At 41.2% G+C, this 13208-nt stretch overlaps 1 protein-coding gene across 2 annotated transcripts in view; it reads right to left on the bottom strand.

Moving 5' to 3' along the window:
• Positions 1 to 614: 614 nt before the first annotated feature.
• The window catches only part of LOC140489319 (protein kinase C and casein kinase substrate in neurons protein 3), a 70467-nt gene continuing 57873 nt past the window's right edge, over positions 615 to 13208 (bottom strand). For both annotated transcript variants that reach the window (XM_072588738.1, XM_072588737.1), the window contains exons 7-10: positions 10996 to 11116; positions 8780 to 8865; positions 7141 to 7253; positions 615 to 3744 (exon numbers count right to left, since the gene is read on the bottom strand). In XM_072588738.1, the coding sequence (XP_072444839.1) occupies positions 3632 to 3744; positions 7141 to 7253; positions 8780 to 8865; positions 10996 to 11116 (433 nt within the window). In that variant the 3' untranslated portion in view covers positions 615 to 3631. The remainder of the gene's footprint in view (positions 3745 to 7140; positions 7254 to 8779; positions 8866 to 10995; positions 11117 to 13208) is intronic.

Below are 13208 nucleotides of genomic sequence, written 5' to 3' on the forward strand. Positions count from 1 at the left end.
ACAGTGAACACAATGATTAAGTTTGAATGACAGGAACATCAACCTGATAGAAGGATTCTCTGATGCTGCTGACTCCCCTTTGGAGCACTGTTCCATAAGCATTTATTGTCACCTAACTCAAGTTAGCCAGAGTAGTCTGATTCGATCTTACCTGGTGGCTGTTTAATTCACTTGTGGGACATAGGTGTCTCTGGCTGGTCAGCATTTATTGCCCATCCTTAGTTGTCCTTGAGAAGGTGGTGGGCTGAGTACTTGAATCGTTGAAGTCCACTTGCTGTAGGTTGACCCACAATGCCATTAGGAACGGATTTCCAGGATTTGATCCAGCAACAGTGAAGGACAGCAAAATATTTCCAAGTCAAGATAGTGAGGGCCTTTGAGAAGAACTTGAAGGTAACGGTGTTCCGTTTTTACTGCCCTTGTCTTTCCAGATGTAAATTAGTCATAGGTTTTGAAGATCTTGGGTGAATTTCTGCAGTGCCATCTTTTTTATGGTATCAATTGCTGCTACTCAGCTTCTTGCTGGGATTGCTGAATAGTGAAGCAGATGGTATTACAAAGGAACTAAACAGCTCCCTGCTAATCATGTGATGGTAAAGAAAAGTGAAGCCAACTGAAGAAGTTTTGGTTTTTAATCAAGGTGCTTTACTGTCAAACTTTTATTCACAAGCATTTGCAGTGTTGATATACAGAATTGCAAATGTAGCTTCCTGTTGGTTAACACATTTTTTAATAATACTTGACATTTCCCTCAGCTGTTTCTGTAGTACAAAGGAGCAGACAAAAACGAGAGCTGTAGCAATAGATTGTTCTTGCCAGCCCAACAAACCAGCCAAAGTGACCTTTTGATATTCTGGGCATTGGATGATTGGTGTCTGGAATTCTTGCACTAGTTGGCTTTTGTTTTTGTGTGGAATACAAATGTGCTCGTATCCTGAGGTTTATTCAGGTCTCCTACCTATAAATTCTCCCTAGGTCAGGTGCTACTGCACTGATTCTCCATGAGCAACAAAGTCATTTTATCAAGTTTTGACCTTCGTTGTCTCTTTGCCTGACCCTTATTTTAGGAGCACAGTGATACAGGTAACAGAATTTCTGTGGTACCTTAGCCAACTGGGCTGCCTTCAATGTTGGTGCCTTGACACATTATTCTACTGTAGAGTGCAGTTCACATGATTCTGTCCCACCCAATATTCGTACACCTTCTAGGAGGAGGCCCTGCAAAGCTGACCAGAAACCGGAGTGATTATTTCTCCTATCCCCAACCCAGGAGGTCTTCAATCTAATTGTTGCTCCTCTTAATGGCTTCATCTAATCTGAGAAGTTGAGTCTGGAACCCTATTGGTGGTGGTGAGATGGCAACACTTAGCAAGTTGGCTGTTGTCATTGTTTTGGAATAACTATTTCATTAAAACAATTTAACTTCAGCAAAAGCCTTTCAACAATGGAAGTAGAACACAGAGGCTAAATTAGATGAGAGTTCTGCTCACCACAATTTCCTTTTACACTTTGTAAATAGGCTCCAAAATAGGAATAGAAATAAACAGAGATTTCGAATCCTTTTTGTGAAAGAATGGTTTTGAATGCTGAGTGTCTGAAATGAAAGCCAGGAATGACCTGGGAAATCTCACTAGTAACAGAATAGACATGAGCTGAGTTAACATTTTGGTTGTAATTCTGTGTCAGAATTGGTAGCTTTTGAATTTATTTGGTGTTGTCTGGGCTGTGTATTTCTAGCATCTTTTTGATTTTAGTGGAGATAAAGTCCAGGTGTTCATTTCAAATGTGTACAAATGTCTCTGAGGGCAGAGGGAGCCATCTGATGCTCAACACTTCTAGCTCCGCATGGTTTACTTCTCAACCTAATACTGTAGGGTTAATTTTCTAATCAGTTGAAGGAATTTAAAATGTGTCCAATAATCTGGGCCATACTAACCCAACCTGTCATTTTCTCCAAAGCATTCTAAAATCCTCCAAGCTGATTTCCAGTGGCCTGAATTATCCAATTTGAGACAATGTTCTTCATAAGCATGTGAGCTATCACAGAATATATTGTCAGCGTTGTACAGCAAGGAAACAGACCCCTTGGTCCAACTTGCCTGTGCCAACCAGATATCCTAAATTAATCTTGTCCCATTTGTCAGCATTTGGCCCATTTCCCTCTTAAACCCTTCCCATTCATATACCTATCCAGATGTCTTTTGAATGTTGTAACTTAGCCACCTCCACCACTTCCTTTGGCAGCTCGTTCCATACACCCACCACCCTCTGTGTGGAAAAAGTTGCCCTCAGGTCCCCTTTTAAGTCTTACCCTTCTTCTCTCCTTAGACCCATGTTGTCAAGTTTTGGACTTCCCTACTCAGGGAAAATACCTTGGCTATTCACTCCATCCATGTCCTTCATAACCTTTTATAGGGGTTATAAAATTACTCCTAACCTTTTATTTCTTTCTACAATACTGGAATGCTGTGTTTTAAGTGCAATGCACTGTACTAAGTTGTGTAAATGCTATGCAGAGCACTCCCTTTTGTAATGACCAGTGATGGTATTGTGCTTTATTTTAATCATCTGAATGACTCAATAGGATAGTTCTGGGTGCCACCCAGATCGTGTTTTAATTTGGTTGGGGTGAAGGTTAAGGCCCTGTAATAGCCCTATGATAGAAAAGAGGCAAATTGGCTGGGGATTTTGATTGTACTTCACATCACCCACGAAAAAAGTTTTGCAGTGAAGAGTGAAAGCTAAATCTCTTGTACTGAGGGGTCTGCATGTTTTGGAGAGTGTGAAAAGAAAAATCATAGGATTAAACCAGGTCAGTAGTCTATGTTCATCATATTGCATGTTTGCAAATCTTGCAATTTATGTGCTCCCAATCTTGTAAATTTCTCTTGCTTTCACTTATGTACAAAGTATATAGTGTTTAAAACTTGCATTCAGTAATCTAAATAGCTTAAAATGCACTTTAAGTATAACTGGTCTTTTGAGAGATGAGAGAATTCTAACATCAGAGAGCTATCATTTTATCACAAATCATTCAATTCTTAAATTTCCTCCTGTCTATTTTTGTCTCTTGTACAGTGACATGATGCAGTTTTGTTGAAAACCTGACTAGGGGTTATTGTTGTTACCCTGAGAATAGAAATTAATTGACCTCCACAAGGGTTGTGTTTGTTTAACCAAGGGTCTTTTGTTCCCATTGCAGTTACGAATGCAGGTTCTTTTCTTTGCACTGGTTACTTGACAGACGTCCTGTTTAGTGACTAGTGTTGTTTTTTAAAACACCAATAACCTGGTTCCTTTACAAGATCTAACTCTTCCTGCTCCTCGAGCAATCTTCTTTGCTGCTTGTGGGTCTCTGGCTCAGTAACTTCCCCTGTCCAATGCTCAAACACTAATCCAGCTCCCCTGAAGTTTGTGGGCACAGTTAGTTCTCCCAGCCAAAAATACTGTTAGCATTCACAGGCTGAATTTTTTTTTTTAAAAAGTTAGTCATTAGTAATGAAAAATAAAGTTTAAACTGTATTTTTTTTTTAAAAGCATGTTGGTGGAGACACACTCATAGGTCCTGTTGGTGATGCCTTCATTTTAAATATCCACTTTTTTTTTAATTAAGCAGCATTCACTCTGCCTTCTACTGTATAACTTCTACGTAGTTTGCTGGGTATAGTCCAATCCGACCTCCATCAAGATAACCTTTACACCATCCTTGCTCGTCCTCATCCTCCACTTTAGTCAGCTCCTGACCTAAAAAAAACCAAACACAAAGTCTGACGAAAGCAGCATGAAGAATTGAAAAGACAACCCATTGCAAAGTTTAAATTGTATTCCATGTTATTCTTCCTTTTTGGAGTGGGGACCAGCACTGGAAACCATTTGACCTGAGAAATGCCCACCTTGAAGACATTTTGCCCTACTAGCACTGATGAAAAGTCATCTAGACTCTAGCTTGCTTTTTCTCTATAGATGCTGCTATGGTGACTTACAGCATTTTTTTTTTGTTTTCATTTGCCCCATAGTGTCTGTCCTGGTCCTTTGGAAAACTTATGCAGTGAAGTCTCACTCTTTCCACAGCATGAGAAAAATCTGTCTTTTGCAAGTATATATCCAGGCCCTATTGGAAATGCATTTCAGATCAAAATAGCTCACTCCAAAATGATCATTCTCATTCTTTTACTGGTGACTTTAAGTCTTTGTCTTCGAGCTACTGATCAGTGAAAACAGTTTCACTTTAGTCTACCGAAGCCCCTGCATAAGTTTAAGCACCTTTATCAGATCTCCTCAGACTCTAAGCAGAGCAACCCCAACTTGTCTAGTCTCTACATTAGTAGAAGTCCTTCAATTCTGGTATATATTTGGTAAATCTGTTTCCCCTTCAAGTACATTTCTCCAGATGAGACCCTACTCTACTCTAGTTGAGGCCCAGCCACACCTTTAGGGATATGATGTCAGAATAGTTTAGCATTATTCCATCAGTCAAGTGGATAATTGAAACACCTAGCCACTAAACCATGTAAGTCTGAATGCCATAGCCATGGTACTTGATCTGTGCTGTTCTGGTGACCTCAGCCAGGGGATGTGGGTGGGTGGCTCCAGTTCACTTGAATAAAATGGTAGGAAAGAAACAAGCCAGGATTCTCCATGACTTATCACCCCCACAATCGTTTGGTTAGAAGCTGGACGTGTGAGAACACTAGATATTCTGATTTGACTGTGATGCACAACACTTCCAAATAGCCCACCAATGTACTCCCAAGTTCACCTAAGTAAGACGTAGGAGAGAGATGTCACCAAGTCTTAAGGAGATTCCAATTTTTTTTTCTCTGGTAATCTAAATGTCCTAGATGCAGTTATCTTTCAACCACTGTGTCAATCTTATTGAGTAAATATGGCCAGTATTTTTGTAATCAGCTATCAGTTGCATGCAGATTTTGATCATGGGTTTCTGTAAACCAGCTTTTTTGTTTGAAGTGCTATTTTATTGTTTATTTCTCCCCCCTGTTATTCTATCTTCCTGACCACTTCCAGCAGCAAACTGAGAAGCCCCTTTATTTCCACCCTGCTCTAATGAAAGTTACTGTCAGCAAAGAGTGTTCCGATAATGCATCGAAGGCTGCACTTGAGATAGTTACCTTGAGTGTCACCTGTCACCTTAAGCTATTTTGCTTTTGGTTACTTATCAAGGTGAGAATTATCTCCCTGAGCCAGCACTAAATACTTCTGGTTGAGGTGCAGCATAGTTAAGAGCACGGTAAAGCTTACTCTACTCTGCCCCACTAACCTGCTTTATACTACCCCTTCCTGCAACAGTATGATGCCTGCTTTGTCAGCTTCCTATTGGTATCCAGTTGATCAGGGGGTTGAAATTGAGCCATGGGCCAATATCCATTATGTTAAAGGACTTTCTGCATTTAGCAGAAAGGAAACATTCTCCCAATAGCAAACTTAGATTTGATGCCTTTAGTAACAAACGTCCAATGACATCTTGCATTAGAGAACATGGACTCTCAGAAGACTTCAAGAAGATAAAAACAAAATACGACAGATGCTAAAAACAAAAAATAAATACTGGAGACTGAAAACATTATCTCTGCTGTCAGGCTTCCTGAGTTTCTTCAGCATTTTACTGTGTTAGACTTCAGGAACCTGACACAGTACAGTCAAAGATAGATTGATGAAAACTTTTGCTACAGAATCAAAGATGAAATTGTATAAGCTAGTAGTTCCAGAAAAGGATGGAGTTGGCTACAAGTTCTGTTCACCATGTTGGATGACGAGGCTTGAATTCTCACGAGTTTGAAGACAGAAGCAAAGAGTACAGGTTGGGATGTGGGATGAGCGAGACCCTGAAGAAAAATTAGGACACTTGAATTCAGTGTGTTTTCTACAAGAGCAATGGAGGTTGGTTCAGGACAGAGATTGATGGATGAAGAGGACTTCATGCAGGAAAGGAGACGGACAACATTTTTGAGTCGGGAAGAGCTTTGGAGAATTGGAGTCTTGAAATAACAAAAAAAAACTCTAGTAAGGACATAGATCAGGCAGAGAAGAAACAGGACAAAAGAATTGAGCTACCATATATTCAGTCAGAAGGAGACTTTTCAAAGACTTGATCGTGAATGTAGAGCCTTGGTTAGACCATATTTGGGTGTACTATCATAAAGTTGGGTCTTCCTGTTATAAAATAGGTAGAAATACCCCAGCAAAAGTTCAAAAATTATTTGCTGGAATGACATCAGAATTGAGGTTTTGCTTATTAGTAAAAATTGAATAGACTTGGGACTCTTTTCCCTGGAAGAGAGGCAATTGTGAGAGCATGATTTGATAAAAAATTATTTGAAAGGATAAATTTGGAAAATGTTGCCACTTGTGAAGGCATTAGGAACTAGGAGCTCAAATATAAGGCAGTCAGGGATAAATCAGTGTTTGCAAGAGATATTCTACTCAGCATTAAGGATGGTAAACTTCCCACTGCATCCAGCGGTAGCAACAATTAGAGTAGATGGATTCAAGGGGAAGCAGGATAAACTCACGAGGAGGATAGAAGGATGTAGTAATGAGATTACACGCAGAAGGAAAGGAGGAAGCACATGAGTGGATGAATTGGGCTGAAATGGTCTATTTTGTGCACTAAAGGAGAAAGCAAGCAGTTTAAAAGAGGGTCATAGGACCTGAAAGAATGTTTCCTGTTGGTGAAGCAGAAAGTAGATTAGATTCCCTACAGTGTGGAAACGGGCCCTTTGGCCCAGCCAGTCCACACAGACTCTCCGAAGAGTAATCCACCCATTTCCCTCTGACTAATGCACCTAACACTATGGACAATTTAGAATGGCCAACTCGCCTAGCCTGCACATCTTTGGTGCTGTGGGAGGAAACCCACGCAGACAGGGGGAGAATGTGCAAACTCCACAGACAGTTGCCCAAGGCTGGAATTGAACCTAGGACCGACCCTAGTGCTGTGAGGCAGCAGTGCTAATCACTGAACCACCGTGCCGCCCGAAGTATAGGGAAGGCTGAATTATGTGACCCTGAGACAAGCAGCAGTATCCTGTCTGTCACCTTCCTGCCCTGCTTGCACCATTTTCAGACTCGCTTAATAAAGTTTGAGAGGTTGGTTGCAAACCTTTAGGATGCAATGCTTACCCGCCTTGAAACTGAGCTCATCTGACTCCTGGCTGGTGTAATCGTACAATGCTCGGATTCTGACGCCAGGGACGTTTGTGCCATCCTCACCCAGGGAATACCCTTTACTTAAACTGTGAAACCAAAAAACAAGATAGTAGAATGGCTTGGAGGAAAAATAAATCCACCCGTGAACCGGTGATGACAAAGGAAGCTAAACAGTTGATTGGATAAATACTTATCTCCTGGTCTGCATCACAGTTAAGATCTACATTTCTAGAATTGGACATTCATTCGCGATGAAGGGTTCATGCCTGAAACTTCGATTCTCCTGCTCCTCAGATGCTGCCTGACCTGCTGTGCTTTTCCAGCACCAGACACACCTCACCAGATGATCTCCAGCATCTGCAGTTCTCACTTTCTCCTTGGACATTCAGTATCAAGGTGCCCAAAATGGAGTTTACACAATGGTTTTTAATAGGGTTTTGCTTTTTGCCCCCCTCCCTCATCTTGAAGTTGCTTTTTTTTGCTGAGGAGTGATAATTGAAAATAGGAGTGGGCCATTCAGCCCCTCAAACTTGCTCAGTCGTTTTGGACATTTTACTGATGCTTTATATTTGTATCCTTTCGATCGTAGGAACATTATCTCCCTATTTATTGTGTTGGCCTTGTGATTTTGAATAGTTTGAGGAGATCTTCTCTCAGCCTTCATCTTCTCAAAAGGAGAAAAGTCCCAACTTCTCTAATCTATCTTGACAATTGAATTTCCTCATCCTTGGACCATTCTCATAAGTCTTTAAGTGTTTTCCAATATCTTCATATCCTAAAGTGCAGAAATACTCCAGTAAACCTATGTCCTTTATTGATATAGATTGTGAACATTTGCTTTCATACTTTCTCAGATTCACTTTTTTCCCCTCTAGAAAAATCCAAACTCTGAGTCTGTGGTTTGTGTCTCGCTATGCTTTTGGCTTTAAAAAGACAGAATTTTTAAGAGTGCTCAGGGATAACTTCATGTTTGGAGACTCAAAAACGATTTGGGTTTTAACTTCTGCTCTGAGCGGAGTTACCTGATTTATTCTGGGCAGTAGTGCAAGACAGACTTAGATTTATTTGGTGTCCTTCACAACCTCAGGAAGTCCCGATTGTCACGTGTAGTCACTGTTGTAATGCGCAATATGTTTGCACACAGCAAGGCCCCTCAGGAGACCTTCAATCTCAAATGTGTTTGGTGATTGTGATGCAAGTGGTAATGGTGGTATTATCAAACATTGGTTCAATAAATTAAAATCAGTCAGTATCTGAACAACCTCAGTTTTTATTATCACTGGACAGTAAAGGGCAATAGGACCACAAAGGTGATCTGTCCCCTGGGTGGTGATTTAGTCATGGGTCATGTTACTAATAGTCAACATTCAGAAGCCCCAACTAGGATTAAGGACTGAGTCAGGCCTGGCTACGTCTTACTGTGGAAGCGCCTCCTTGCTTACACATGAGTACAAGCTGTGTGGAGTTTTTCTTTGAGGGATAGTTAGCGCACAGATAAAAAGACTGGCAGAGAGAGGAAAGTACACTGCAATGAGTCAAATTGAACACAGGAAGGTCGCTCCCTACCACTAGGAAGTGCTACCTGTAACACTTTACAACTCTGATATATCACCTTAAGCTTTGAAGAACCACCTTGTCTCCTTCCTTCTTCCCTTTCCCTGGCTTGCCTGCAATCTTTTCTCTCTCTGGACTCCATTCCTGTGGAATCAAAAAGTCTGTTAGATGCTGTTAGTAAACATGGGTGAGCCTAGTCTTTTTTAATAGATTAAAATCAGATGATCTCATTAATTATCACATTTTCCTTGACAATCTGGAACCAAGATAGGGAATTCAAACTTAAAGCCTCTTCTAATATTAAAACGTGAATATAAACATTTAACTAGAATGACGGATTCTCACAATTGTCCCAGCTGAGCAAGAGGCCCTTCTGTTCTGAAGAGTCATCATTTGACTTAGAACAATAACAGTTTCTCTCATTATAGATTCTGTCCTACCTGCTCAGTTTCTCCAGCACTCTGTTATTTCAATAGGCCGTTCAGAGCTGCTCAGTTACCGCTGTTCCCTGGCCTTTTCCTTGTAGCCTAGCAAATCTATCTTTCACATGCTTCTCCAACAGCTTTTTGAAAACCTATGATTGAATCTGTATCTACCATGCTTTGAAGTAATTGAATTCCAGATTGCAATCCATTGCTCCACAAAAGGTTTTCCTCATGTTGCCAGTGGTCCTTTTTTCCAACCATTTTCTATTTACATCTTCTGAATTTGATCCACCCACTGACGGGAGCAATTTCACTTTACCTACTGTGTCCCTGCCATGACTGGAGCTTTTGTTTTACCTTGTGACTCATTATTCACAGGCTGTAACAGTGCTCGCCAGGATAGAAAGAAATTACATTTACATAGAGTCTTTCATATCCAAACTTACCTCAACAATCTAATAACAAGTGTAGATAATGGTTTCATAGGGTAGTGGAGGTAGCCATTCTGTTGTCATCTCAGTAAAGAGATTCTGAAGAAGGATCACTTCACCTGAAACATTGACTCTGACTCTGCCTCTGCTGTCTCTCCACTGATGCTACCAGACCTGTTCAGTTTCTGCAGCTATTTCTGGTTTTCTTTCGGGAAAGATATTGCCACCTTCGAGGAAGTGCAAGGAAGATTCACCAGACTTATTCCCAAGGTGACGAGATGGTACAATTAACAGTGCTTGGGCTTGTGTTCTCTCAAGTTTTGGAAAAATGAGAGGTGATGTCATTGACCCCAACAAAATACTTAAAAGGGATAGACAGCATTGATGCAGCTAACATATTTCCCCTGGTTGAGTCCAGACCAAGAGACTACCTTTCTTTTTAAAATAAAAACTGGGTACAAGATGAAATTTTTTTTTACTCAGTGTGTTGAATCTTTGGTATTCTCTATGCGTAGAAGGCTGTGAAAACTTGGTAGTTGAGTATATTTAAAAGTAGAGATTGATTTAAATCAATCAGCGGTGTAAAGGATTTGTGGGGATAATGTGGTAAAAGGCATTGACATCTTATAATCATATTTCATGTTAGAACAGGCTGAATGGCCAACTTCTATTCCTACATTCGTGTTACTGACTGTGGAAAAAGGGAAATCTGCCCAACATTTGTTCAGTGTCACAGGATCCATTTGACCAAGGGATCAGGGTCTCCATTGCATGTTGTATCCGAAAGATGTCAATGTTGCACTGTCTTAGGAATGCACTATACGTTCACCTGGATCATGTGCTGGAGTGGAGCTTGACCCTACAGTCTTCTGACTGAGAAGTAAGAGAAATAAGCTGATCTAAAGTTGAGGTTATGTTGCTTATGTCATGCAACTATATTCCCAAAAAAAACCCAAAAATACAGCAGATGTTGTTGAAAAATACAAACTTCTTGATATTTCCTAAAAATTCAAATGCAGTTACTTTTGTAATGTAGGAAATTGGCAGACAGCTTGCACACAACAAGCTGTGAATAATAATCAGATGGTCGGTTTTTGTGATGTTGTTTGAGGGCTAGGTCTGGAGAATACTCAGAACTTTTATCAAATTTTAACTTCTGACAGTTCAGTACTCTCTCAGTCCAGATTCTGGTACTGTGTCCCAAGAAGTATGCAAACTCGCAACCTCCTGCGTTGGAGGCAAACATGTAAATCACTTTAATTGTACCTGAATACTTAGTTCCCCAATCCTTGAATGCCTTTAGAGGATTAAAATTCCAATTTGTCATTGGTTTTAAACAAAATGAAAAATGTTGTTGGTTTGGTTATAGACAATTTGCTTCAGGTTCATTTAAGTATGTGAAAGGATTCCGCACTCACCTCAAAATGTGGCCAGTTGGTTGGCATCCCTGGACCATGTGTGTTACGCCACCATTTCAAATCATTCTGTTCATTTACTGAGAGTACAGTCTGGTGTAGGTCTTTAAATATAGACCGGATGCTGGAGAGAGAGTTGGGGAAATAGAAATGTATCAAGAAAGTTCTATGCCGTTTACCCCATGCTTCCCTTGAAAGGCAGTCGTTTCCACTATGAAGGTGAGGAATGTCGATAGCTGTGAGCTTTTCAGTGATCTGCACGCTGTATGTAGAAGCAATTTTTAAATCTAGTTAACTCCGGTAACTGCTGCTCACATACACTTCATATGTCCCCACGGGGAAACTTTCCCAGCTTTCTTTTATATACTTTGTTCACAGGATGACCATTGCTAGGTAGGGAAGCATTTATTACCCTCCCAGAGGGTAGTTAAGAGTCAATCAGTGTGTGGGACTGGAGTCAGTAGGTCATCCCAGGTAAGGATGGCAGGTTTCCCTCCCTAAAAGCACATTGGTGATTAACATAGAACTATCTAGTTCACAATGGTTTAGGATAAATTTAGGTTAATAATTTAAATTCAGATTTTTATCTAATTCAATTCAAACCCTGCCTCCTGCAGCAGTGGGATTTGAGCCCGTGACACCAGAACACTAACCTGGGGTCATGGATTACAAGTGCAGTGACATTACTACTACACCACCACTACCCATTATGGTTCCTGCAGTTTCTCAAGATTCACAAACCGCAATGGCACAACCCAGCAGCATAATCGATGGCTGTGTCCTGGTTGAACTATTGTGGTGTTAGCAAATCTGTCTCTTAGTCAGTTAAGAGAGAAATCAAAGTTCCACAATTTATTCATAAAGGGAAACAAATTGCTGGAAAAACTCAGCAGGTCTGGCACCACCTGTAGAAACAAAGCCAAGTTAACATTCCTACAGAGCTAGTTGTCAGTAGGAAATGATTGACGTGTGCTTAAGATGAGGTGGTGTATAGTGCCCAGAGAAAGAGACCAGTGATTGGGCAGACAAAGAAGTGGATAAAGATCAGCCTGGGAGAATCAATAGCTGCTAATGGGGACCATTAGAGGCTGACAATGGGTTGTTTGTGGTGGTAGCCCATGTGATGACAAGGTGTAGTGTGTGGAGTAGGGTAAGGACATGGGAGAAGGTGCTCAGGCCTGAAAATCACTCTACTTAATTGAGTCTTGAATGCTGCAGGAACCCCAGCAGAAAATGAGATACTGTTCATCCAGTTGCGCTGAACTTTGGAGCACTGCAATAGGTTTGAGGTAGATGTTGGCCAGGGAATACGGTGGTATGTTGAAGTGGCAGACAAGATGAAGCTTAAGGTCATTGTTGCAGACAGAGCATAGCTGTTCTGCTATTCAGTTAGCCAGTCTGCGAGCATATTGTGAACAGCAAATACAGCAGAGTTAACTGAGTAAAGTGCACATAAATCGCTGCTTCACCTGTGTTTGGGCACTTGGATAGTGAGGGGGGAGGAAGTTGGTGTTGCATGGGAAGGTGCTGTGGTGGTGTTCAGAGTGGACCAAGGTGTCCTGGAGGGAACAGTCCCTGCAGAAAGCTAATGGGGAAAGGAAGGGTAAATTTGTATCTGGTGATAGCATCCAAAAGGTGGTGGAAATGGCAGCTCATTATCCTTCGAAGGTGGATGCTGATAGCATGGGAAGGAAGAGGAGTGAGGGCAGAAATGTGGGAGATGGGTCAGAAATGCTGAGAGCCCTGTCAACAATGGTGGTGGGGAATTTTCAGTTGAGGATGAAAAGGTGGACATTTCGCAAGCCCCCCTCACTCATTCATTCACTCACCAGGTCTTGTCATAACTTGGGTTTTTATTTTACCCCAACCAATGGTTGCCAGTAGCAGCAGCATAGATTCTGCCAGGCTGAACTTTACCTATTCCTTCGTCTGCCTAATCACTGTTGTCTGTCTGGGCTCCACCTCCAGTATATCATAGAGTCAGAGATGTACAGCGAAGAAGGTTACCTCAGATTACAACAGGATCTGGACCAGATGGGCAAATGGGCTGAGAAGTGGCAGATGGAGTTTAATTCAGATAAAATGAGAGGTGCTGCATTTTGGGAAAGCAAATCTTAGCAGGACTTATACACTTAATGGTAAAGTCCTAGGGAGTGTTGCTGAACAAAGAGACCTTGGAGTGCAGGTTCATAGCTCCTTGAAAGTGGAGTCGCAGG

The sequence above is a fragment of the Chiloscyllium punctatum genome, chromosome 18 (genome assembly GCF_047496795.1).
Source record: "Chiloscyllium punctatum isolate Juve2018m chromosome 18, sChiPun1.3, whole genome shotgun sequence".
Lineage (NCBI taxonomy): Eukaryota > Metazoa > Chordata > Chondrichthyes > Orectolobiformes > Hemiscylliidae > Chiloscyllium > Chiloscyllium punctatum.